The 27,480-nt window shown below is 44.0% G+C and overlaps 2 protein-coding genes across 3 annotated transcripts in view; both read right to left on the minus strand.

Annotated features, from left to right (window-relative positions):
* Window positions 1–1,466: 1,466 nt before the first annotated feature.
* bola1 (bolA family member 1) lies at window positions 1,467–3,676 on the minus strand. Of its 2 annotated transcripts, XM_049026685.1 has the most exons (3): window positions 3,584–3,676; window positions 3,175–3,268; window positions 1,467–2,594 (listed from the first exon to the last, which is right to left on the minus strand). In XM_049026685.1, the coding sequence occupies exon 3, from the start codon at window positions 2,535–2,537 to the stop codon at window positions 2,091–2,093; it is 447 nt and encodes a 148-aa protein (XP_048882642.1). In that variant the 5' UTR covers window positions 2,538–2,594; window positions 3,175–3,268; window positions 3,584–3,676; the 3' UTR covers window positions 1,467–2,090. The 2 variants fall into 2 exon arrangements, with proteins under 2 accessions (XP_048882642.1, XP_048882643.1); XM_049026686.1 differs by lacking the exon at window positions 3,584–3,676 and having other exon boundaries at window positions 3,142–3,181.
* Window positions 3,677–3,996: 320 nt separating this feature from the next.
* sv2a (synaptic vesicle glycoprotein 2A) overlaps window positions 3,997–27,480 on the minus strand; it is a 39,176-nt gene continuing 15,692 nt past the window's right edge. The window contains exons 2-13 of the mRNA XM_049026610.1: window positions 25,947–26,719; window positions 17,679–17,859; window positions 16,709–16,860; window positions 16,225–16,358; window positions 15,551–15,640; window positions 14,197–14,307; window positions 12,941–13,029; window positions 12,562–12,726; window positions 12,237–12,370; window positions 11,418–11,621; window positions 9,642–9,801; window positions 3,997–8,346 (exon numbers count right to left, since the gene is read on the minus strand). Coding sequence (XP_048882567.1) covers window positions 8,163–8,346; window positions 9,642–9,801; window positions 11,418–11,621; window positions 12,237–12,370; window positions 12,562–12,726; window positions 12,941–13,029; window positions 14,197–14,307; window positions 15,551–15,640; window positions 16,225–16,358; window positions 16,709–16,860; window positions 17,679–17,859; window positions 25,947–26,547 — 2,205 coding nt within the window. The 5' untranslated portion in view covers window positions 26,548–26,719 and the 3' untranslated portion in view covers window positions 3,997–8,162. The remainder of the gene's footprint in view (window positions 8,347–9,641; window positions 9,802–11,417; window positions 11,622–12,236; window positions 12,371–12,561; window positions 12,727–12,940; window positions 13,030–14,196; window positions 14,308–15,550; window positions 15,641–16,224; window positions 16,359–16,708; window positions 16,861–17,678; window positions 17,860–25,946; window positions 26,720–27,480) is intronic.

A 27,480-nucleotide genomic window follows, 5' to 3' on the forward strand; every position in this document is an offset into this window, starting at 1 on the left:
CACATTTTCCTTTGCTGTCACAGAAGCCGGTGTGTAACGCATATTCATTCAGAGCCATCCGGCTGATCCACTGTAATAATCACTTACTCAAAGCAGCGTCGGTCAACTGATGACATAGAAATTGAAAAAACAAACAAACTAGACTTAATGCATTGCCGACGAGTCCTAACGTAGACTAAAAAATATGAGGACACGGGGAAAAAAAACAATTGGGTAGCTGGAGGACTAGTAGGGATTGGTCATGCACTGACCGTGTTAGTAACAGAAGCCCCACCCCTGACCACACACGCTGGGGGGCTTTCACAGTTGACCAAAGGTACTGCAAGGATTGTAAACCCAGGATCTCCTGTTAACTAGACAGGTGCTTTAACCAACTAAGCCAGAGCTACACCCCCTCGCACACAGTTATACATACAGAACTGATTTACTACACAGGGACACAAAATTATCACACTGCATTTGTGTGCAGGATTTATTAATAGTAATAATCCTGTTTTCAGTGTTTAGGGGGGCAACCTCCTTTAGATTTCAAATATTTCTTAATATTTTTAATTCTCATGTCCATGATTAATGTTACTTGAGCTGAGGACCAGGGGCTGGACTGGCCATCTGGCATACTGGGTACTTTCCCAGTGGGTTGGTGGGGCTGAGGCCCAGCAAAATTTATCATTGGGGGGGGGAGCTGTGCTCAGAAAAAGGTCATCATGAGAGAACCTCCACCCCAGCAGTGATCAAAATTCATCACATGTACAGTGGTCAAACAATGTTTAACATATCTGCACATATCTTCCTCACAGAAATTTAAGTTTCAAAAAATTTTGGACTGACTCATTCAGTTCTGTTCTTGCAATTGCAATCACTGACGCCCAAAGGGACACTAAACACAAATGTTTGGTGTTTTGTTATTGCAGAGATGTTACTAATTAAAAGGACACAATCAGACTGCTTGTTAATGAACTTTTTTTTTCTTTTAACTCCGATCTGCTCTTTTAAAACTATTAAGGTTTTAATTTATTACTACTTGGATATTTTTTACTTAAAGTTACTGGTTGTTTCTAGTGTGACATACTTTGTAAACAAATGAACAATGATTCTTGTTATAAAACCTATAAATTTGCACTTGCACTATTTTTACTGGAGTCTCTCAAGACTCCCAAGTCTGTGTCACTGCATGTGTGGTGAGCCTGTATCACTGCAGTCCAGTGCCGATTTTTAAGCACCGCCCTGGCGAGGACAGTAAATAATTAATTATCACAATTTCATTCGTAATTCATCCTCGACTCTCCTCTATACCAGTGTGACTAAATAAGGCACATTCTTACTGACTGTAACTGCTGTACATATTATAGTAACCACAAATTAGCAGTTTATTTAAATTCATTGATGTGAATGTTTACTGCCCTCATGTGGTAATAGTCTGAAACTTCTGAAATCTTCTGACAAGGAAATATGCATTTCAGGATGGAAACGGTTTTTGAGGGGGGGGGAAAGTTCCATTTTCCTTTTATTATGTATTTGATATGCAATTTGATATAAGGTACAAATTCGTACAATTAAAATGAATCTAAATTCATTCCAAAATATGTTTGGTCTTTCACAAAAGCCAAATGAAAAACTATCCTGTCTCCAATCACTCTATGACAGGTACAGGAGTCAGATTTTAATGTACATTTCTAACACTAAAAATACACTGGTAAACAATAAAAAACAATATAACATAACACTTTTTAGAACAGTCTTTGTTGACAGATTTGAAATATAAATTGGTTTGCACTGCCAAGCCATTTGTCTGTTGTCCACTTGGGTAAATCCCCAAATACTAATTAGTGACACATCTGAAGTCATCAACATTCTTTTGTCTAAATAAAGCAAAGCGAATATTTACACAGCATTGTGTATAATAGAAGGCCTTGCTGTTAAATGACGTGGATGCACATTTCAGCTGCTTATTACACAGCAGTGTTGACTCCCATGTATAGAAATTCCAAACATCCATTTTAACAGTAAGATGATGAAATGCTCGTGTCGATACTGTTAATATCTCACCCTTATCTCGTTGCCCGCACCAGTGCACACTGACTGATCCTGGCTCAGTCCTGAGCTGCTTTTAGTTTTTCAGCCACAGTGTCGTCATGCTTTGAGCCCCCCAAGCACGGTGGGCTCTTGGCTAGGGTGGGGTTTTCCTGCCACTGCTCTGGTGTCTTGGCCTGGATGGCCAGGGCGTGCACAGAGCTGCTGAGCTCTGCTCGTAACGCCTCATTCACCAGCCTGTGGCGCTGCAGCAGGGAGAGCCCCTCGAAGCGGGAGCTCACCACCAGCACCCGGAAGTGAGACTCCGACCCAGGAGGGACTGCGTGCATATGGCTCTCATTCAGGACCTCCAGGTGCTTCGGATCCAGGGCCTGGGTCAGCTTGGCCCATATGGTGCGCTCAACCGGCCGGCTGGTGTCCATCCGAGGCCGGGCTGGGACGGTGTTCCAGGAGAAGGAGAGAGTGCTGAGAAGGGGTCGAGTGTTATGGAGGACTCTGTGCAGCATCAGCAGATACGGTCAGGGCTGCCCATTCAACCCAGTCGGCCAAAGCTGAAGATATACCTACGAAAAGCAGTAACCAAGGAAAGAAGCAATGCCTTTTTAAGTCTGAAGTGAAATGGTATCTTTAAACCACACTACTCTTAATATAACACCCAAAATTAAATTAAATTAATCCAAACAGGGAGAGAAATGTGCGGTACGTTTAAATGAGTCACCATTCACGAAACCTATAAGCTCAAACCAGAATGACCAGACCTATATAACCGACATTTCAAGACCGGCGTGGGGAATATCGCACTACTTAGTGCCCTTTCAAGGGTCGACAAGGTATTTGGCTTTGCTGGATATTTAATGTTTACTTGACTGTATCTATTACTTGGAAAAAAGAAGTTTAACATCAGTAATCGACCAATACAACTTTAGAGAAAACATCACAAAAAACATCACAAACTGAAAGATACTCCACGCATTATAAACGGTGACATAGCTAACACGGTTGCTAGTCCTGCTTATTAATACCGCATCCATTCATAACGAATAAATATATATGATCTAATAATATTCCTATATACTTATAATAAACGTTTATAGTTTTACTCAATCATACTGCAATATAAAAGGCCTTTAAGGTTTGTCTCACCGTCGCTGAAAGACGACCTATACTTGGGATCCTGACCGCATGCGCAAACTGGGACCAGCGCATTGAATCCTGGGCATTGTAGTGCGTCTTCAAACTACAAGTGATTCGTAAGAATGCAAGATAAATTTCAGTTTGTTAATGCGGTCTTTTAAAATAAGAATGATAATAACGCGACTTAAAATGTCGTATTGAAAATTTAATTTACCATTACTGTATGGTGTATACTTGGTCCCGTTTTTGAGAGTTTTCTGAGAATGACTTTATAGAATTAAGTTCGTATTGTTCTAAACTGAATTCAGAGCGTATATCATACCTTTTGGGAGTAAAATGTGATGTAAAAAAATCCAATTACACACATCACACATGTGTCACACATCACATTTGCATAAATTTGGTATTAGGCTCCTACCTATCCAATCCAGCACTGGGTCACACTCACATGGAGGCCCAGAATAAACTTCGGAGGCCGAGGGCACTCGGCCAGGCGAGGCCCTGGATGGGACGCCGGCCTTGAGTGTTGTTGTATAACACAGTGCTCCAGTGTGGGGAATCAAACAATAATAACTTTATCACTTATTGGTCACTTAGCTTGAAAACACTTGTACCTAAGTTGGCTCCAGGATGGCTGTACGTCTGTGATGTTATCTGCTGTACGTCTGTGATGTTATCTGCTGTACGTCTGTGATCTTATCTGCGTCTGTGATGTTACTATCTACCTTGCTCCCGCATCACTTTGGATAAAAGCATCTGCTATATAAACAAAAATGGGGTGTAAATGCAGATCATAGGAAAGAATAACAGAGCGAGATGAGGCAAATCGGATTGTTTCTTCAATGTTTATTACTGTACTTTATTCATGTGTATTTTTCACTCCATTGCAGTAGTGGGAGGCTGAGTTATAGTAAGGACTGTAGAATCTTCTTTCATTAACAAAATTAAGCTGAAAAAAAAAAACTCACATAAACCAATGTGCAATAACTTGAGGGTGTTACGTTAACATAGTCTTCATATCCAGTAATAATTACCATTGACATAATAATTCACATCTTTAAATTGTCCTTTACAAAACACGAAAAATTAAAGACAACATACAATAGTATTCAGTCATTTAGGTTGTTTTTTTTTGTATTTTTGTTGTTTTTGAACATATTATATGTTTACATATAAACATCCACAATTTCTACAGCGCACGACAATTACAAAGTTAAAAGTTGTATTAAGTTTAAATAATGGCGATGCTTCATATTCGACACAGACACGGCATTCCTCGGGGATTTAGTGGGACGTTTACATTGTGAAGAACCCCAGCTTCACACGGGTTGAGCTGCAAACTGGCAATGTGTTTGGCTTCTTTAAGCTGGCTGGGCAGTGCTGAGCAAACAAAACATTTTTGTGGTTATTGCTTGAATTATTTTGCACCTGTAATTAAGACTTGGTCTAATTAAAGTAAAATAAAAAGACAAATAAATGCAACAAATCTGACTAAATACAACACTTTTTATTTTGCTTTTAGTTATGTTTTGTCCCATGTGGAGAGAACCAAGATGTGGTTCTAATTCAGAGTCTCAGTTCAGTGGTAATTGATCAGTATCAGTTTTGTTCCATACAAAAACTGTTCTGACAACATAACGCTGAAGCAAATTGGCAGGGACATAAAGAAAATATAGCAGTATATCTGAGACATGCATTAATGCTGACTGTAGTCCTGATAGCTAAGTCTTCTTAATCAGACTTTGTTGAACTGTCATCAACAAATGATTTACAGGTGGTGATCTTTCATTTTGTAAACTACGATGTCCACGATTCACCATCAAATATACAGTTTATAAAGTAAGACCAGGTAACTTAGTTGAATTACTACATCTTTAATGTGCTGTGCTCATCATGCATTAAATAGTCAAGAGCACAAGGCAGACAAAGGGGTCTCAAAAGGACCGGAGATCTGGTAGATGCATTACACAGAGCACAGTGCTTTGACGGGTCTAGATCCAACACATAACTGGTGTTTTCATGCTGATATTCAGGTCTGTGTCTTTGCGTTTCTGTGCTAATATTATGTGGTAAAACTTACGTGGTAAAACTTTAGAAAACCACTGCAGGAATGTAAGATCCTGATTTATGTCAGCGGTCCTCAACCTATTCTACCATGAACTAACCAAAAAAGTAAAATTAACTGTATGTTACTCTTTTGTGCTTTGTCACCCTGCAAGAAGCCTTTGGCCACGTTGATATTATGAGTGATTTCCAGTTATGTTTATAAGATTTTCTAAATTCAAAAGTTGCAAAAAAAAAAAATCTTAGTGCTGTAGTTTTTGCTTGATACGGTACTATATGGCTACAATCCGACTATAACTTGGCAGTAATACACAGCACGTAGAAGTTCTGTTCACTGGTATTTTTGTTTGACTCTGTGCAGAAATTTTCCTAGTCAGTGTTTTTTAGTGGCAGTTCACAGATTAAAAATGGTTGCGATGGAGTCTGACTGCTGACATTTCAAGAAAAAAGAAACCGTATCCCTACAGCACGACAGTTATGTAACATCTTCTCAGGTGCAAAAAGATACTGTCCTGACCCTTAGAATCGCCTGCCTCTCCCATTTTCTGCAGAAGACGCAATGGCGTAAAATGGAGGAAGATCAAGTGCGAGAATCTGACCACACAAATTAACATTTAAAAATAAAAATAAATAAAAATATGGCTGTAAGCTGTTTCCATAGATTTTGGCAGAACGGGGCACAGACTGTTTGATCGGCCTGTTAAATACGAGAAAAATCGACTGCGAAATTTGCATGTATTCTTACAGTGGGAAAAAGTGCTAACGGCACAACATCATTGTGAAACACTGGCTTACTGCAATCTCAGACACAGAGTCCATGGCACCTGATGCCTCTTTCAATCCATGACGCTCATGTTTGACGTTAAAAATGTCTGTGGTGTTATGACATAAAAAAAAAATGTGCATTAAAAACAGCAAAGCTGCTGGAATTACATATACAGAAATGACGCGGTGTGACAAACAGATTATTACTAAACCGGCTTCATAATTTAAGACAATTAGGAAATAAAAATATAGTTAATAAAGAACACGCTCAAAGGTACTGGATATACGCACCCACATACACGCCACAAGCATGCTTCCATATAAACACGTCTTGTGTTTCCATTGTTTTGGCACAGAATATTCTACAAGGACAAACATTCAAAATGCATGATAGCGTGAAATCTCAGTAAAATATATCTCTTTTTAAACTGTGAATAAATAATCAAATAAACCAAAATATATACATAATAAAACCTGCAAGAGTCTCATTATACTATCTTACATTAATAGAACAAACGTTCAAGTTTGAATTTTACAGAATTTCGATTTCCTTGAACTCGTTTAAAAATGGTCCTTTTAACACAGATGTGCTTCTTTCATCTTGACTTGAAACAAGCCTCCTCCCCCTTGATCAGAAAACAGTGTCTCTCTTCCTCTCATATGCCAGGGTTTTTTTTTTTTTCTTTTGGGGGGTGGGCGTCCAAAAGATGTAAATGCCAATTGTATAAAGAACAGAACATTAATGCCATAAAACTGCAAAATATCAAACTGTATTCTATCCCCTTTCCAAGTCCAAAGACGTCTACGCCTTTGGTTTCGAGGTGCCTTGTTGACGCTGAATTCACTGTTTCAACATGTTGAAAGGTGAATTTACCTCACAATGCATGTTTTAATGCAGCGTAACAATGTAACAGTTTGCATTGATCTGACTGTTTCAATGCTAGAAATATAACTAAGAAGGTTTAAAAAGGGTAATTCTACATTGGACTAAAATGATCTAAAAGTGATGTCTGGCGACTTGTCATATTTCAAAGAGTTACATTCAATGACCTGACATTGCTGTTTACCCTGTAGTCGAGAAGGTGATGGTATGGAGGGAGAATGAACGACAGGACCAAAGCATGACGGACTACTGGCAGTGACTTTGAGAGCTCAACAAAAATCAAACCAGTCAATGGCATAACCCATTCAAACTTTTTTTTTGTTCCGTTAATATGTGCACTTCTCTTCAGCAAGTATACATTTAATGGACGAGTGAGTCTGGAATGTTCTGGATAATTAAAGGGCGGCTCCTTGCTGGAATATGTGAGATCCTAGCGATCATGGAAACAATCTGATTAGATCATCGAATTCAGGACCTTCTCATTCTCGCTGTTAAAAACCTTACAGAACCATAACAAGGGACAATAGCTGTAGACACTCTGACTGCCCAAGACAGGGTGAAAAAAGTGCAGGTAACTAGTTAAAGCATCTAACCCCACCACATACCCCTGGGGGCAGCTTCTACTGTACTGTACCTTCTACTGTACCCTCTACTGTACCTTTCAGCACCTTACCCACAGAATGTGCTCTGAACCTCTGCTCCCACTGTCCATTGAAATTGTGCTGTAATTATTACACAATGCATCTTAGCTCAGTGAAAGTTAGGTAAACATTACTGTAGACACAACAGACATCATATGGCATTCTAAGTAGATAGAAATTATCATCGTAATTATACAGCATAATTAAACCAAACATTTAAGATGTTTGACATCACTTACATAATATAGGACCAATATTGTAATCTTTACACATTTTTATAGCCTGATTTTTTTCTATTTTTTTTTATATTGTTGACAGATGCAGTGAGTTGAGATTAAATAACACCAGAAGCAGGTTCTTCTAAAATAGAAATCCAGATGTGAAGAAATTACAGATGCTTAATAACATTTTGCGACAAATACCTTGCTCAGTGTTTTTTGAAAGGGCAGCTGAAAATCAAAGCAAAAAATTGCTTCTACACCCATACAATATTATATGATGGCAACGAGTACTTCATGATTTAGGAGCTGTGGTTTTTTTCACAACCATATGCAGTCACCTGGGATTTTTGGACCAAGGATGGGTGGCTCCAGTCACAGTGTGGCTGCTTGCTCTCCTCGCTACCCCCTGCTGACAGCTCCACGTTACTGCAGCACTTGACCTCGCGTCTCTGGGAGTTTCAGGGCCAGATAGCTGCCCACGGCCAGTGCCCCCGACGCAAACAAGATGGGCACGGCCTTGGTGATGCCCACGAAGGAGGTGAAGATGCTGATGCCCAGCACAGCTGCCAACTTGCACATGGCATTCAGGAACCCGAAGGCTGTTGTTCTGCATACAGGAGGCGATATGCATGAGTTATATTTTACATTTTTTTAATTTAGCAGAGCATGAGAATGCAGGTTCAGTCAGCATCCCTAGTGTGGATGGAGTTAAGGGTCTCGCTCAAGAGCCCAGTGGTGACGTGATTATACTGTTGGCCAAGGGATTGGAACTCGTAACCTTCCGAACATGAGCACAGATCCCTAAACCTATGGGTGCAGTTTTCATACTGATATATACAAGCATTTTCTTTTCAAATGTATTCAATTTCATTTTTATCATCAATAACAATGCAACATGTGAAATCGCACTCTACCTTATCTTTGGGGCTATAATTCATAAACAGGAATCATCATCAACTGTTAATTAATGGTAACTGTACTGCTTTTATTTGCATTAGAATCCTTTTGAATCCCAGTAGCAGAATTTGGCCACAAGGTGGTGCTATAATCCAAAGAGCTATTTTATATCACCTGTGGCTGTACATTAGGGTACATCAATCCTGGTCTTCACAACGCACTGTGAATGCTGCATCTCATCCACCAGCACCCTCAACTGACTGAGCTGCTAAGTGAACAAATCATCACATTTTAATTAAGATTAAATCTTTCTGGAATGAATTTACTTAGGATCCGCTTTCATCTCCTAATTGCATTAAAGCAATTATTTTATAAATACTTGTAAAACTACAAAGTCTAAATGTTCTTTCAAAAATCTTTAGTTCTGTACCCTACAAGAAATAATACATTAATAACTGATCAGTTTAATTAATCAATGGTTATTTGTTGCCGTTAAACAACTATAGAAATAATTTATCAAAATAATAAAAATGAGCAAATATATTGAATTGTGTCAAATGTTACAAACAATTTTTACAAATGATTTATGGTAACAGTTTTTGCATGGTTAACACTCAAAATCTGTAAATTTGTAGCACCACGTTCTTTCACGTTTTCAGGTATTAGTAAAGCCAAATTAAAGGAGAGCTCAGCTGGATGAAACACTAACATGCACAGTAGGTCTGAGGACCAGGGCCTAGGAGAAGAAGTGATGAGATGCTCTGTAAATCTTCAATAGAGCATGTCACTCATCTGTGTGTATTTTCAAATAATCGGGATCACCTTGTGTAACAGAATGGACGATATTTCAAGGAGGCGACCGCAAGAATCCTGTGAGATATTTTCTATGCTAGAAAAGCTGCAACTGTAAGATGAGCCCTGACCTATCGCCTAGCGAGACCAACATGGATCACGTTATCCAAACACTGGGCGGAAAGTAAGCGGGTCGCGCCGCTCTGGGGTCACCTTTTGTCCGAGGGGTACAGCTCCACCGTGAGCACGTCCAAGGAGCTCCAGGAGGCGATGCTGATGCCCCCGAAAAGGCAGAGCAGCGCGATCATGGCTGATTCGCTGCTGCCGAACGACAGGAAGAAACAGCTGATACAGGAGATCACGCTGGAGCCGGCTGCGGAGGGAAAAGAGAGGAGGAGGAGGAGGGGCTGTTAGATGGAGAAAAACAGACCCCTAGATCAACTGCTTTCCACCACAATAATACATGTGCATTATGTCGAATGGGATGAAATAAAAAATAGGAGACAGCAGTTTCAGAAAACATCGGTGAGAATAAGCAGGAGTACTAAAGGCAGCTTGGACCACTGCTGCCCGGAACGGCTGCAGATTCTTGGAACACAGATGAGACAGATGATGAGTCTTGGTTGATGATTAAACTGGCGTGTCACAGAGTGTGACTGACCATACATCTTCCTCGATCCCTCGCAGTGTTAGTCTCCAGCCGACCCCCGGAAGCACAGGGCAGGTGGGACGCCCAGGGTGGCACGTCAATCCACCGCAGGGTACAGACTCACACCACGACCTACACTCTAACACCAATCTTGCTGCTAGTACGGTTTTCTGAGTGCAGGAAGATATCCATGCAACATGCAAACACACAAAGCAGGGGTTGGGATTCGAACCCTACAGGGGTGAGGTCAATAAGCTACTAATTTAGAATGACCAGGTAATCAGGAGGGAGACTATGAGCTAGTGCAAGTTTTACAAACTACTTTAAAGCCGAAAGGCTCCCATGCGCGACTAAATTGTTCGGTTCGTCTTGTATTTTTACTGATTTGCTTCCCTTATTGAAAGACTCATGCAGCTGTTCCACATTAACATCGGTGACACATGCATGATTAGAGGAGACTGACCAATCAGCACACAGCAAGAACTGAGTGTTTTATCTGACTTCTTTTAATTTAAATGAAGGTTTACAAACCCTGTTGCAGCTCATTGTCCCGCCTAACATGGACTAGGTGGTTATCCTACTACCCACGGAGCCAAGACGTTACCCAAATTATATTAAGATGAACTTTACAGATCCCAGGGATGTTTTACAGACATTATCTACCAGAAGGTTCTCGAACCAGCACTGGTCTAACACCAGCTCAATCAATTTTCTGTAACCGCTCGTCCTATGCAGGGTTGTAGGGTTCTAGTGTCACATCTAGTGTCCCTGAAGCTCAGCATGTTTTTAATTGTGGGGGGGGGGGGGAGCGGAGTACCTGCTGGAAACCTCACAACAACACGGGGAGAACATGCAAAATCCATACACTCAGAGCTGGGGCAGTGACTCAAACCCTGGTCTCTGTGGCCGTGAAGCAACAATGCAAGCCAATGTGCAGAGCTGGGTAACTCAGGTCCACAGAGTACAAGTCCAGACCGGGATTTTGTTTCAGCCAAGCAGTTAAATACTCTGACTGTGACTCTTTATGCTCCACTGGTTGGTTGAAACAAAATCTTGGTCCGGATTTTTACTCCTTGGACCTGAGTTACCCAACTCTGCCAATGTGTCGCCCACGCTGGATGCATGTTTGACACACTGTAATACTAAAAACAGTTACTCCTCTTTAAAAGTTGCTTTCCCTCCTTCTGCTGCATCTTTTTCTACTGGACCTGACATTGAATATAAACGGGCAGACAGCAAGGCCCACAGTAAACATGGGACTGTGTAGAGTGTAAACAGAGAAGCCTCAAACCCAGCTGGCGGTTTGAGTGTAGGCACGGCCCCGGGCCTCCACAGCTCACCCAGCATCCTCAGCCGGCCGATCTTATCCATGAGCAGGGCGGACACGATGTTCCCTGGCAGCACGGCCAGCGTTCCCAGGAAGCTGACGAAGTAGATCATGTAGGCGTTGTTCTCGTCGCTGAAGTCCAGCATGCAGCCCTCCTTGTTGTGTAAGAAGGTGCTGTTGACCAGTCGGCAGTTGATGAACCTGTACTGGAAGAGGTCTGGGCCGAGGGGGGAGGGGCTTTACTGGCTACTGACGAGAATGATCATGACACAGGTACGGAACTGCAATTCTTAACCCTAACCTGTACTGGAAAAAGGACTGGGGTGCTTCACTGGCATCTAGCACAACCTAGAGCCATTCGTGGTATCCTATATTCAAAATAAATGAATCTGATAACAGATTTATGAATGAATCTGATAACAGAGTCTGATTAATCTGATCAGATTATTCTTTCTTTGTCAGGCCATGCACATCAAACCGTGCTCCTGTTTCTGATGCATTCTGAAAAATCGCATGTTCCTTTTGCCCCAAGGCAGTTCACGCGACTTCCCAGGAACGTTCAATAAGTCAAGAACATTATGGTGGATTTCTTTATTTTCTGTCCCTCACCTGTCAAAAGACAAAAAAAAAATCACTGAGTCCATGTTAAATTCGAATGGCAGCTTTGCATTGCGCTCCCCTCATTCCCGAATGAAATCATTACCGGACAAGGTTGCTAGGTTACTTCTGAGGTACATCGATTAGAATTCATAAGGCATAGTAGCTATTCTCACGATGAATAGAGGCTACTTAGGAGTAGTTCCTACTGTGGAAAATGTGTGCTGCAGGACACCTGTGTTGTAGAAGAGCGTGGAGATGAAGGTGCAGTTTCTGAAGAAGGTGTTGCTGGAGGTGATGTCCTCAAAGTAGCATTCCTCAAACAGAGAGTCTTCGAACACCATGGACTTCATTCTCAAGTTCATGAACCTTCAAGACAGAAAATGCAATTGGGGCAAACATCCACGCAGCAGATCTTTGAGAAACATACAAAAACACCTAAAGACTTGAGAGATGCATTTAAGCTTGGAAAACCCATTACGGTTCCCAGTTGCAACATACAAGGCTCTTAATAAGATGTGCTACACATTCTCCTGAACATGGATGAAGCGAGGACTCACTTGTCATTGAAGTACTCTCCATTACGGTGCACCTGGTTCTCAAGGGTGAAGTTGAAGGTCACATGTTCCACCTTCTCTTTGATAAACACCTTTGTGCGACTGGAATACTCCTGCTTCTGCAAGTACTTGATCATGTCGGGGAACCACACCGTCAAACCGTAATAACTGACGATGGGGAGGAAGAGTCAAAACAAGTGATCTATAAGAAGCTGTTAGTACACAGAATCTTGCTTTGCCTTCAACAATATCAAATCGAATGGGAATACAAATAGATTTACAAGCAAACCATACAGTAAGTAGGCTCTGTAGATTAAAGGCAATATGGCCAGATTACGTTTACTGTATCTCTAACAGAAACAGAATCCTGCAATTCTCTTACCTGAAGGACATGGAGAACCAAACAGCCATCATCATGAAGGTGATGCGGCGATACTCGGGAGAGAAACAGGTAAGGAAATTGCTCCGCACCTGAAAGAATAAAAGCCGGTTTATCCATCTATCATTTTCTATACTGTTCTATGCAGCGTCATGGTGGTCCAGAGATTATACTGGAAACAACAGGTTCAAGGCAGGGAATAACCCAGGACGGGGCGCTAAGTCATCACAGAGAACAAACATATAACACTACACTATACTATCAGTGTTGGGGAGCAGTTAGCGACACTATTAACTTCTTTCAGTAGTGTATTAGTAGCACTGTAAAAGCTACAGCGTTTTAAAAGTAACCATTTTGTTTTACAAATAGTGATGTAGCGTGGAAAAACGCTACATCGTTAAAAGATACTACAGATCGTTGTCGGATAATCGCCTATGCGACTTACGGCTGATCGACTTTACGACCGTTCCAAGATCGTTAAGACCGTTCCAATTTGTGGCCACGAGGGCTGCACTTGGCACCAGGAGTGCTGCCCAGCGTGACTGCATGACGCTTTCTGCCAGACAGCTGGCAGCGTGAACATCCCCTCTACACACCCATTCATTCATCTCTTGCTCAGGCTACTGTTCGCAGCAGTCACAGTACAGCATACATTTCTTAACAATGTATACTATACTGTAATATATTGTATGTATACTGTAATACGATATGATACGATATGATACGATATGATACGATATGATACGATGGTGGCGCAGCGGGTAGCACTGTTGCCACTTACCTGTAGGACAGGGGTTCAAGTCCCTGCCTAGGCCCCATATGTGCGGAGCTTACATGTTCACCCTGTGCCATTGTGGAGTTTTCTCTGGGTGCTGCTATTTCCCCCCCATAGTCCCACGCGTGCTGAGGTGTGTGCGTGCCCGTGCATGTGCCCTGCGAAGGGCTGCCACCCTAATTAACCATTAATTGGTAATTAACCTGGGTTATTCCCTGCCTTGCACCCATGGCTTCCAGACTAGGGTCTAGACCCCCATGACAAAGTATAGCACAAGCAGGTATAGATTACATATGAACAACATAGAATAACTATCTACTGGTCAGGTATATGTGTATACATACAGTATATATACTACAGGGAATGATGACGATAGACCTTCTCATTAGGGTTTGCACAAACACACATATGGCATGACTGTGAATCTTGTGTATATGGCGCAGTGCAGGGTCACTGTCCCTAGTGTCCCTCCCCATCACAGTACCTGGTTGAAGAGACTCAGCATTTTCATCCTCCAGCGTTTGTGCCAGGCCTCTGCCTCTCCCCCCATGTCCACCAGCTCGTCCATTGGCTTCACCGTTTTAATGGTGGTCACCTGAGGTCAGGGGTTCGAGTGAGAGAGGGGAATCAAAACACGAAAACACTAATACGTAATACCGATACTGCCCTTATTCACCATGAAAAAGGAGCAACTGAGAGAGATTCAGATTAACTTTGCTGCTTTTTCCATCTTCAGTACTGTGTAAAAGTTTCAGGCAGTCAAAGAAAATGATGTTTAAATGATTTTCATATTGGTAAACAAATCTATAATATATCTATCAAAGTGCATCAGCTTAATCAATTCAAAATTTTTCCGAAAGTCAACCCAGTATCTGCAGCAACCACTCGATATACTACAAACTATTTTTGTGACTCAACCACTAGCACACCTTACATCTCTGTGATTTATTTATTTTTTTAAACTAATTAAATTAATTAATTAAGTGCGATGCTGAAAAGTAAGAAATACATGGAGTAGCTGAGGTGCCCCTTTGGAAAGGACCGGGAACCAAAGCAGCGTTCTTCTAGCCATCCAGGAAGATGTTGGTGACTTTTTGGAGAACATCAGAAATTCCAGTTATCTTTGTATTGTGTTACTCTTACATACGTTCTAATGTTAAACTGTGTTTGTTTTGTTCTGAGCAAATTAAACCCAGCTTTAAACATTCCCTTTGGCTGCCAAAGACTTTTGCACATTGTATGTTTGTCTTGGGGTCCACAAGAGAAGGTAGAGCTTTGCGGACCTTCTGCTGCTCCCCAAGGACTAAGATGGGCTGAAGAATAGACAGAGATCCATCAACGAGGCAATAAGACTACTGGTTCTCCTTCATGTTCTGCAGGGCTTCTCTAAAAGCACCATGCAGATACTCTGAAGCACGATTTTGTATAAATTCATTTTCCACAGTTGTCTAGGATATTGAAATGACCTTTGACACTTAATTCCAGCTTCAATTTCCGAGTGTCCCACCCCATGTGTCGTTCAGCAAGCTGATGCAATTATACTTTCAATCAAGCATAATTTTTGCTTCATTTCGGTATAATTATAGAGCAATCTATACGGACTATATCTGCAAAGAATATATTTGGCATTAGTTTCTATCAGCATGGTCAAAGAAAACTGACCTTTATTATTATAATGGGGTAAAGAGGAATGAAAATATGATTTTTTTTCCCCTTGCAGTATGATTAAGACACATGATATCGCCCTCATCCGCCAACCCCCCTTCGTCACTCGGCGAGCGTTTGTCTGCAGTTTATTGCGATCCCAGAACGCGAGAGGAGACTCGTGGGAAACTCACGGAGAAGACTCTCTCTGGGCAACCCTTGGCCCGCATGTTGGTGTCGTGGACCTGCTTCAGAATCATCCAGGCCTCGTCATGCTTCCCATTCTGTTAACAGCCAGAGGCACAGCACCAGTGTCACGTACGGCTGTCGTCTGTTCCGGAAATCACTCGGCGCGTGCGACGTGCCTTACAGAAGCCAGTGACCTGGGACCCATCGTTGCACTAACTGTGCGTGATTGTGATCAGAGTACGGGGCTTAATTCCCATATATAAAACACATGAGGTTCGGCCTCTGCATCATGTTCAGTAAAACCATCACAGTCAAACATGCTGCATTTGCGTTTAAAAAAAAATGCTATGCTAAAAATAACGCAGCACTGCGCTAAACAGGACACGGCTCGGCAAGCCCTGCAATAACAGAGTGCCGGCGGCAGAGTGGAATCGGCCGAACGTTTGGGTAATTCATGCAAACGCTGCCGCTTTATGCAGAAGGGCGCTAAAATGAGCCGGAGCACCTAGTCCAGAATTAGCATGGCACTGGGTCAATTTTTAACCCCGCAAGTGCGTTTGTGCGTCATTAATTCAATCCTTGGTGTCTTCTTAGGCCGATTTCCTGGTCGGATGGAGAGCGAGTGCTTATGCTAAGGCGTGTCGCACGAAGACCGCTGACGTGGCTGTGCATGGCTCACCTCCAGGAAGAAGCGTGGGCTCTCGGGCATGGTGGTGAGAGCCCCAATGGCGGACACGGAGGGGAAGGCGCACACCAGCACGAACACCCGCCAGCTGTGAAACTGGTAGGCGGAGCCCATCTGGAAACTCCAGCCTGCCGGAGGTAGGTGGTTAGTACACCTGATGGGATCCACTCAAGGCAGCTTCAAAACACCAAGACCATAAGCTGAAATTTCCTTGAACTGGAATATATGCCTATTACACGTGCGGCGTCGAAACCTGAATTCCTTGCAAAGGGGATTTTAAAAATTAAATACAGATGAAGATACTGATTTAACCCTATTTTCAAATGTAGAACAACCGTAGGTCCAAATTTAAAACCATTCAGCACGACACCCTCAGAACAGATGGCCGCATGCAGTAATGAGATGGAACGGAGCCACAGACGGCAGCCGAATTTCGCCACAGTGTGGAGCAGCGCCGGCCCGTGGAAGGCGGCCTTACCGTAGTGCGGGATGATGGCCCAGGCCATGGCAGCGGCGTAGATGCCCCCGATCATCCAGAACATGCAGAGCCAGCTCAGGTGTTCTCCTCTCTTCTCCTGAGCCAGGAACTCGGAGTAGTAAGAGAAGACGATGGGGATAGAGCCACCGATCCTGGGGGCAGAAAGGGAGCCGGAACGACAGCGTGTCACTTCCTGTTTAGAGAAGGCCAACTGTGACATCTGCCCTATTTCTCTAGCCGTCCCAGGAAGCGACACCATCGCTGTCCAATGAAAACCGCACGTCTACTTTGTAACGGTTATGACTTTATACTATAGGTGAAATACGCCCAATCCCCTCTGACTGCATAGCGTCTGACATCTAATTGACCAATGAAAAGATGTTTCATAAACTCATCAATTTAACTAGTATTTATGTTTGAACTAGTTTGTATTCATGAAGGCTCTCCGTACAGATTACTTTATATGGCTAATTTTAACAACTTAATATTTATAGACAGCTAACCAACTAATTTCATTGTTAATTGTGAATATAAAGTGAGACTGACTCACTGACAACAATCCACGTAAGTCCATTTAAAAGATTAAGCCGTTCACTGAACAGCTGTGTAACAATAGGTTTCTATTTGTGGTGCTAAGGGTGTCTCATTATGTTATCCTTGGTTTGTTTTGTAAAGCAGTTTCTGAGAAAATGCATTTTTTTTCACACTCCTGAAATAATGAATTTTTTGAGATACGTGTTTTTCACTGGACAGGGAAGAAATGAATCTAAAGGGCCTTTATCGCCATCGTAGCTGTATTCAAAAACGTCAATGAGCTTACCGCAGGAAACAGGTCTGGCGAAATTACGCGGGCGAAGCTGACCTTTTGACAGAGACGTCCATCCAGATATATGTGAGCCGCCCGGACTATGAAATGGTGAAATTACACAGGAAGCAGATAGAAGAGACGCCACGAGTGAAAGCCACTCACCCGACGCCGGAGAGCAGACGACAAAAGAGGAAAGTGCTGTATCCTTGGACGAAGGAGGAGAAGAAGGCGAAGACGCTGTTGATGGAGAGAGAGATGAGCAGAGTCTGGCGTCTTCCGATCCTGTCGGCCAGGCCCCCCCACACAAAGGCGCCCACCATCATGCCCAGGTAGACAATGAGGCCTGGATAAAAGGAGCAGGCAGAACAATGGCAGACAGGCGAGGCCAGTTCAGTCACAAGAAAGACACGGAAAAGGACACGAGGCACGTGCTGTGATTCACCTCGCAGTATTACATTATTTTCATTAAGAAAGCTTGGGACGTCAGCTATGGCCAATCTCAGACCATTCAGAGCAGGAGATGTTCCAGTGGAAATGGAGCAGATGAGTGCGATAATGGAGTGGATGAAGATGAAAATGAAGTCAAACTTCAAGATGAGATGAGAATAATGACTTGGTGGGTCTCTGAGCTAGTCACAGCGAACCGGACCAGCCTTCATCCGGTGTGTATGGAATTATGAAGGACATTGCGGAAAATTACAACTGAAAATCGGAAATATTTACTGAGTATCTGAGAACCCACAAATGAAGATTACCGTCGGTCATACGTAGTCATTTCCTGGTGAAACAGCTATGAAAATAGAAGGACGCCATATTGCTTGTAGCATGTCCTGTGAAACATTTTTGACTCTAAAAAAATAACTGTTATCCAAGAATATCTGGTCCAGAAATCAGTCCTTTTTTAACTCAGTCGAGACGGATTCCATTTTCTTTCTCAAAATAAATTTACCTGTCATTAAAATTTCCTCATGGCTTCAAATGTATTCATATTTCATAAGCTGCCACAGACATCTGTGGCAAATCCACAATTCTTAAACAACAGACAGCCTGGGCAGCCTCCCAGAGATGCACATGCACTGCCAGACCACACCACTCCATTAAATCCAGTCAGTCACCACTGGTACACTGGCAGGTTCTATTTTTCAGGGGAATAAAAGAGGTTGACAGTGAAATCCACTGGAAAGGTATCTGCTTCAGTGAAGTGTGCATGAGGGAATTCTTCCCAATATAGGTACTGGCTCCAGTCCACCTGATTAGTGTTGCAGTACTAACTGAGATAATACTCAGTCTCTTGGCACAGCCTTTCCGTTTGCCCATTACAATTACTCAACACTGGAGGAGAGGGAAACAGTGTCAGGCATCTAAACCAGCCTACGCTCTTCAAATTGATCAGATAAGCCATTAGCCTTGATGTATATTGAGCTCGAAAGATATTTGAAGGTCGATGGAAAGTTTGTGAAAAATAATGCACATTTAACTTGCCTTGAACGAAGCCTCGCAGGCATATTCTAGATCTAGCCCAAGTGAACGAATCCCTCCATCCAACCACGATCCCCATGGTTCCAAAGTCACCTTCATGGCAGACTCCTCAATTGCCTAATGGCAACTTGGCCGGGGTTTTTCCCAGGATACCACTTTAGCATTTCTACAAATCAAGGCAATCAGCGAGCCAACCGCTGAGACAACACTCCTAATGAAGAGGCTGTAGAAATTAGCCAAACCTAGGATGTGCCACGACTCTTTGAATGCCTTGGCTCTCAGGCAGTTTAGAACTGCTGCCACCTTCTGCTCGCTCTCCAAAACACATCCCAGGAATGAAACGGTGGCTTGAATCACATTTCTCTGCCTCGACATGGAGGGAACGATCCGTAAAGGTGCCACAAGCCTTGATGCATGTGATGGACATGCTCAGGTTGATCAGTCAAACAGATAAGTAGGTCATCAATGCAATCACAAAATCTAGGACCCACATATGCCTGCCGCTCTGACCAGTGGTCAGGTGGCCATGCACTTGTTACAGCACCCTGGTCAGTGGCCACCTGTCAGAATTTCTGGACTGTTGTTTTGGACAGCCGGTGAGCACATGGCCACAGGATAACGCCCCAACTGCCCTCGATTGGGGATAATCGTGCCGGCTGCTGCCACCCTCTCGGAGCCCAGACTCCCTTTAAAACAACGCCCTTGTTCATGCCGTGTGAGTCGGTCAGGATATTGACATGATGGCAGTCATGTCCAGAGGCAGCGGCTTTGTACTACACTAACACAGAGTTTCGCTGTACTTCTATTCTATTCTATTCTATTCTATTCTATTCTACTCCATTATTGCTCAGATCTCTAGCCATAATTGTCACCTGACTTCTTGGTTGTCTAATGATCTCCCTGGTACTTCTCTTTACAACATCTCCTCTTTTTTCCTTCCTTTTAGTTCTTTCCCCAGCATGACGTCCCATCCCCTCCAACTACTCGCTCACTCCCCCGATTTAAGCGGATCTGGCAACGAATAAAGACCTTGGCCATCACTTCCAGCAGCCCTGGGATTCCCCTATGCTCTCTCACTGGATATTTAATAAACAGAATCTACTTCTTTGCAGCTCGTGCTTCAGTCCCCGTAACAATGGTGGGGGGACGTATGTACAGAGAATGAACCACTCATCTTCTACCCAGTCTGGGTCCTTATGCACATTGTCATGGAAGAATGAGCAGAAGTCTTCGCTCAGCTGACAGCCGCAGTTGGCCAGCACAAGGCCCATCCTCATAGAGGTAGTGATGGGTCAAATGTGCCGGAGAAAAGTACGGATTTCTTACTAAGTTCATGGCAGAGGATGATGTGGAGGTGTATCTCCATACGTGGAGACCCAGTAGGAAGGGAGGACTGGAGCCCTGCATCCCCTTTCTGAGCGGGGATGTCCAGCACGCCTACCACTAAGTTTCCATTGAGCGAGGCTGAGGATTATCCTCTGCAGAAGATGCAGATCCTGCCTGGGGGGTCACTGCCCTACTGAAGCAGGATTTCCATCAATGGAAGTTCACACGATACCAAACCCACATGTCAATTTAGCTCTAGAGGCTCACACAGCTCTGGTTTAGAACAAATGCTTACCCCATCCCACAGGTGGGTGGTGATGGACGACTGTATATGAGCTCCGATCTATGTGCTGCAGATTACGATTGGGCAGGTGGTCTCCATGATGCCTTATGAGCTTGTGGGAATAGCCGAAAGGGTGGATGCTACTCGCTCCATGGCCTGCAGCAGCCGGCCACACGGAACAGCACAGACCCGGTGAGAGACCAGACCCACTTCCTGTGAGCTGGATCCAGAACATTGAGCTCAGACGGGCACCTCGACCCAGGAACACAAGGGCACAGACTGGGCCTATGTCGTGTCTGCAAGGATCGTCGACTGGAGACCGGGGATATAATCAACTAATAAGCATAACTGGCATTTGGATCACAAATATATTAAACATAAAATAAATGCATTTAGTCCTGGACTGAAGGCATAGATAATTTATGGATTTCTGTATTGTTTACTGCAGTGATGACGTGCCAAGGGAAGACAAATATGATGCAGGATGCAAATTACCATCTTGCTGTTCGATTTGAAGGATCCAGCATAAGACAGAAGATCAGGCAGGCATCCTGTTCGCCCCTCCATTTAGGCTGGGGGGGATTGGGCTAACAGCCCTGGCCTGGTTGCACACATCTAACTTTTTAACCAATGAGAGACTGATAGATTTTTGATGGATTTAAGGTCACTGGCAGTGTCAGTAAAGAGCTCAGTTCAATGTTTCTTAACCCAGTCTTTGAGGACCAGCAATCCACAATTTGGCTTCCTTCCAGCTTCTAACACACTTGTACTGGGTATTTGAGATTCTCGATTGGCTGGGAGCTGAGAGGGAGTCAGAATGTGGATGGAGTCTCTAAGGACTAGATTGAGAAAGACCGACTTAACTAGGCTATTTAAAGCTGCCTTGTTGATTGAACTATGAGTCCAGTTAAGTCCAGATAAGTCCACTTGAGGCAGAGAGAAAGCCGGGACTCGGTTCCAAACGCCTTTGATTGGTTCTAGAGTTTCGTAAAGTAAAGGCTTCTTTGTGGGTTATCCTAGCCTCTGTTGAATCCCTCCTGCTGCTAACGTAAGGCAGGAGGACCTGGTGCAGGAGCGCCGCAGTGTTCGAGCCGTCTGGTGCCGGGTGAAGGTGACGGTGCTGCTGGAGAGAGGCACCTGACAGCTTTGTCAGCGCCCTCCCCAGACGAAGAGGGCTTGTCAGCGATGATAGGGCAGGATTCCGCGACGCTGCAATGCGGCAGGGGGGGGGACCGTCCTCCGCAGGAGAGGTTCAGGCCCCGGGAGCTGTGTTCCTAATCCCCACACCACATCCAGCCCCCGTCAGATTAAACGCAGGGGGTGAAGGGACCCGAATCAGCGCGTCCTGGAATCGGCTCGCTTATGATGATGCAGTCCTGAGAAAAGCGCACGTCACCATCCAGGGGACCTTCAGGAAGTGGGTTACGTTTGTGATACACATTTGCTGAGACTCACTCAAAGGGACTATTATCACATATCAAACTGTAGGCAGCAAAGCTCATGTAGTACATGTATGTTTTCAAATCACTCAAGGCAGTAACTTTTTATCTAATAAGAATTGTTTGATTTCAAGCAGGTTAGGGTTAGGGTTAGGGTTAGGGTTAGAGTTAAAGTTCACACACCAGTGTGATCACTGCATATCCAATCTTCCTGTCTCTGAATTTTTGCCATAAACCGTGTGTATTGTGATGTGAGCTTGGGGGGGGGGGGGGGGGTCGTTGTGACTCGTCCTGAAAGCAGCTTGTCACAGATGGTCACACCAGGTCCTGTCACTCCGGCCGATCCTTGTTCAAGCCCCTCCGTGATGCAGCACAGTGAGCAGGAATGGACGGTTGAGATCTTCTTCTGGTGGTGGGAGGTGGGGGTTTTGAGGAGTTTGCACTTGTCAGTAACATCTCCATTTAAGTGCGAGTCACTGGCTGTCACAGGACCTTGGCCTTGTGCATGTGCGCGACTGACGAATCTCTGTGCGCGTGACAGAAAAACATCGCCATTCTCAGAACTTACCGTCACTCTCTGCGAAAATACCAAGTGTCCGGATATTTCTGCGCTCAAATTATTAGTGAAAAAGATTCATGGATTTATTCAGAGGCCGGAGAGAAAATTTCAGCAAGCTAATAATGCTAATATTTATAATCCTGTTTTTTTTCGTGCCTGTGATTCCTCCCAACATCCCCTTCAGGGATGATGAAAGGCACAGTACTTCAGGAACAAGGCCATGCACAGAGTAAGTATAAATCAGGTTTCCTTCCAGTCCATTCTCTGTCCCCCGGAGTCTCACTCTCCTTTTATGGGCATGCCATTTGTGGAGTCAGATGAGTCATAAGCCTGCAGATGCAGACAATGCATCCCCCTCTAGCTATCACACGCATGCAGCGACACACACGCTCACATGGCGAAAGCCAGATCCCTCTCACGTAAACATACGTTCTTCACACATAAGCACTCGGACATCCAAACACTCCCTTTATACCTCCACTTGCAGGCACAGCTGGAGTCACTGCTGGCAGCTTCGCTGCTCATTTCCTGCTTCCACCATGAGTCACGAGGCTTCATCGACCCGGACTCTTGCCGAGTGATTTTTTAAATAGAAAATTTTCAGTCCTGTTATCTTTTCCAGAAGATAACGAGGTGTGGTAGAGCAAACAAGGGCTAAAATAAATAAAAAAAAAAATCTAGTATTTTCAACGGGGAGTTAAGCAGCCTCTGGGAAAATGGGAAGCAAAAGGCTGCTACATCAGAAGGCTGTTACATGTCATTAGTACAAAACAGCACGCTTTCCAGTGGGGCCAGGCTGTATTCCTTCAGATCTCTGAGAATCTTCCTTTCGGTGTTCTAGCTTCATCACACATTGCTGATGTGCTGTTCCATCACTGTATGTGTATATGTCTGGAATCTGTCATACACCACATGCTGCCAAGGATAAGATTATCCCGTCTCGATTTTCCCTCTGAATTCACAGTTTCTATCGTTTTCTAAAGTTCTAGTGGGAAGGGTACATAAAGTAACATTCTAATTTACACTAGTTACTTTACACCAATTATTTTACACTAGTTTTTTTACACTAAGAGGTGCCTTGTAAATGCAGCATCTCCATGGTCTCTTGTCATGGCGTTCTTTGTTGGGGGGGGCTGGAGGTGCCATCGGGGGTCGCTCCCCTGTGGGGAGAGTAGTGAGGCTCTCCAGACCCCCTGTGAGGAGGCATGTCTGCCACTCCCCAGTGCGAATCAGGCGTTCATGTTTCAGGGGCCAGACTACCGCCTTGCCTGTGACTGACTCCCATATGGCACGGAAAAAAAACTCCCACGCGGGCACAGAAATACATGCGTGTCGAGCGAAAGGCAGAATGGCTGCTGGGGCAGCCTGCGGTGCTCCACCAAACACATGCGGGAAACACCGGGCATGCGTGCTGTTCTGTACACACATCCATCCATCCATCCGTCTCTCATAATCGCTCATCCAGTACAGGGTGGCAGTGCGCCTGGAGCCTTTCCCAGGCAGCATAGAGCGCTACAGTCTAATCGGTCCATCGCTTGCTCCATAGCTATGGGCAATTCAGAATCGACGATTCCCCTAAATCATCCATCTATAGTCTGTGGGAGGAAACCCACATGGATTCAGGGAGAAAATGCAAATCCCACGTATGCAGAACCAGAGGTCGGAATGAAACCTCCAACCCTGGCGATACGAGGCCACAACTCAACTCACCACGGAACATTTCAGAGAACAGAAGCTCAGAGAAGCTTCTTCTTTGTTATCCTGCAAATGAAATGAGTGGCGCGGTGTACGGCGGCCCAGAGCAGCGCCGTGAGGCCCAATGGGAGACAACCGTGAGAGCGAGAGAGACACAGCAGGTGTGAGGAATGAATCATTCTTTTCGCACGACAAAGGTTAAGCCAGTGAAATTCACAGCCATTGGCTTATTAACATCGCCGCTCACCTGCTGTTCCTATGCTGCAGTTTGAAAAGCACCGGTTTTAATGCTGGATCCCTCTTCCCTGCGCTCAGGTCTACTGATGTTTTCTAGGCAAGATCTGTTGTTTTGTTTATGTACTAACTGGCTACTAAACAGTACAGCAGATCAAACAAAGATGTAGATCATCAATCCATCACCCACGGCTGCTTATCCAGGACAGCGTCTGGGTGAGCCTGGAGCCTGTCCCAGAATGCACTGGGAACAAGGTAGGGGACACCATGCATGGGATGCCAGTACATTGCGGGGCACACAATCACACATGCCCACACCCACATGGCACCTCTGAGCCACTGCAAATATGCATCGCAGTTAAGGTGGTCCACAATAATTCTGCAACAAAACACATCTTCACTGTGTCTGTAACATAAAAAAATCAAAATACAAAAGCAAAGAGTGTTAAAACCTTTCTTCAAGAAGGGCATATCAACTGACATGGCCAGCAAACAGTCCGGATCTCAATCCAATTGAAAATTTATGGTAGAAATTGAAGAAAATGGTACATGGCAAGGCTCCATCCTGCAAAGCTGATCTGTCAACTGCTATACGAGAGTGTTGGAACCTGACGGATGTAGAATATTGTTTTTCATTAGCGGAGTCCATCCCTCAAAGTATTCAAGCTGTCATAAAAGCCAGAGGAGGTGTAACAAATTTTAAACAAATTGTGTTCTTTTTTGTTCTTACTTCCATAATTTTTTCCTCAACATTTTGTGATTCCCCATAATAAAAAAAAACATTGAGTGATTCCATATTTTGTTCCTCTACTTGATCTGAAGAAAAGATGTGCCATTAATTGCAACAATGCCGTTTTATTTTTCGTAGGTAAGTTCTACAAATCCAGAACGTTCAGCTGTGAGGTAAAATGGTTTTGTGTCATATCTGTGCATGTAAAACGACTGACTGAACATCCTCCAAGAGTAGTGATTACATATTCTTTGATAGGGGTTGTATACATTGTGGGACCTTAAATATTTTGTTATAATGATGAACAAAATTCGGTGTACAGTATTTTACAGAGAAAAAAAAGTTTGAAAATCAGGTTGTACAATTCCGTTAAAGTTAATTCATCCGTACATTTGTTTAACCACCCATCCATCCATTTTCCAACTACTTATGCTGAGTAGGGTTGGAGAGGGGAGCTGAATCACAGGTAGAACAGGGCACAAGCCTGGATGGAATATGGCTGTCCAGAGTTACAGAAAGACCCTCCAAACCATGCAGGCCACATAGATGACTCATGCATTCAGACACCATGAGGTTTCATATGGTGGAAATGCACAGACAGTGGGATCTGTAGAGTTTAATGACACAAAGGCATACCACGCTACGTCGCTTAGATAATGAAGGCCTCTTCAAGGGCATCACTTACCCAGCATGCTCTTGTTGGGCTCGGACAGACACATGTCCTTCTCAGCACTGGGCAGCACGAAACCGACGACGAAGATCTCCACACCATCGGCCATGAGTGCCAGGCCCAGCACAAAGTAGAGGGTCCACTGGAACCGGCCGTGGCCGCACTCTTGCAGGATTGTCTCATACTGCTGGGCCAGCTCCTCCCTGTCCTTCCGCCTCTCACCCGCTTGCTCGCCAATGTCCCGGAACTGGGCCCCCGCCGGCACAGCGCCCCCAAGCTGCCCATCTGCCTTTTCAGAGTCAGCCCGTGGAATTCCCTGATACTCCCCCTCGTAGATCTCGTCGTCCTCGTCATGACCCTCAGTGGAGTCGCTGTGGGCTCCCTCATCGTCGTCGTTGGCCCGACTGTCACTGCGGTAATAACCTCCATCCGGGCCCTGGACTGGATAGTCGTCATCGTCATCTTCCTCGAAGCGTGTGTACGAGCGCTTCGAATACTCGTCTGACATCCTGTCGAAGCCCCGGCCAACCTTCTTGCCGGCCTGCTTCTTCACCTCTTTGGCAAGGTCTTTGGCGCCGCGAATGAAGGCTGTTCGGTCTCTGTAACCTTCCTCCATTTTTAAAGGGTCCAGTCAGATAACAGACCTCAAAAAGTGCTGTGCTGTGTATCAGCGATCTTGTCGGATGTTCGACTGTCGTGAGGTAAGTCTCTTGATCGGCTATCCAGCGACTTAGTCCAAAAACTCCAAATGTAGCTTTAGCTGCAGTGAAGAATTTCCTCCAGTAAGCCTGAAGACAAAAGGAAGACTATGTAAGTATGATATTCCTATTCCAGTTCGACAATCAAAACAACTCTCACCAAGGGACAATATACCCCTCAGAGACAGAAACACATGTAATTATTGTTCATGTTATAATTTCTTAAGACTCTTAAAAATAAAAGCCTTATAATCAATCAAAAATTCAGATTGTAGATCTCAAAAGGAAATGAATCAATCGAAATAAAAGATAATAAGGACCAAACTTCATTTGTGTTCAAACTCAAGGATGCAATGGGACTGGATCAAGGATTCACTTGAAGCTAAGATTGAACAGATATGGAGCTCCCCATTAATATAAGCAGTAAATATCAAATTCATGCATAATAAGAATGGCTGTCCATTGTACAATGACAAATGTCCATTTTTAAAGGCACAATGCAAGAGTGCCCGGAAGTCGTGAACGCACGTGACAGCACAAGAAGGCTGTTAGCATATGCTCTTGGTTCTCCAAACCTACCAAAACCTACGACTGACACCAAGTCCACGTCGTGAACATGGCTACTGAGGTATAACGGGCATTTGCTGCTCCACTGCATCAGTCAACGAGAACAGAACGTGAGACGTATGATGCGACTTCCCTCCACTGCGATGCGCACAGCCTCTTCTGGCGGTTATAAAACTCGCGCAGTGATAAAACTCTCCAGCAGTCTTCAGTGTATGACCACGTGACCATCTGAAAATAACACAGTTTGAAATCTGGGATATGATGTTAAGTAAAAGGTGTCAATC

Source organism: Brienomyrus brachyistius, chromosome 9 (genome assembly GCF_023856365.1).
Source record: "Brienomyrus brachyistius isolate T26 chromosome 9, BBRACH_0.4, whole genome shotgun sequence".
Taxonomy (NCBI): domain Eukaryota; kingdom Metazoa; phylum Chordata; class Actinopteri; order Osteoglossiformes; family Mormyridae; genus Brienomyrus; species Brienomyrus brachyistius.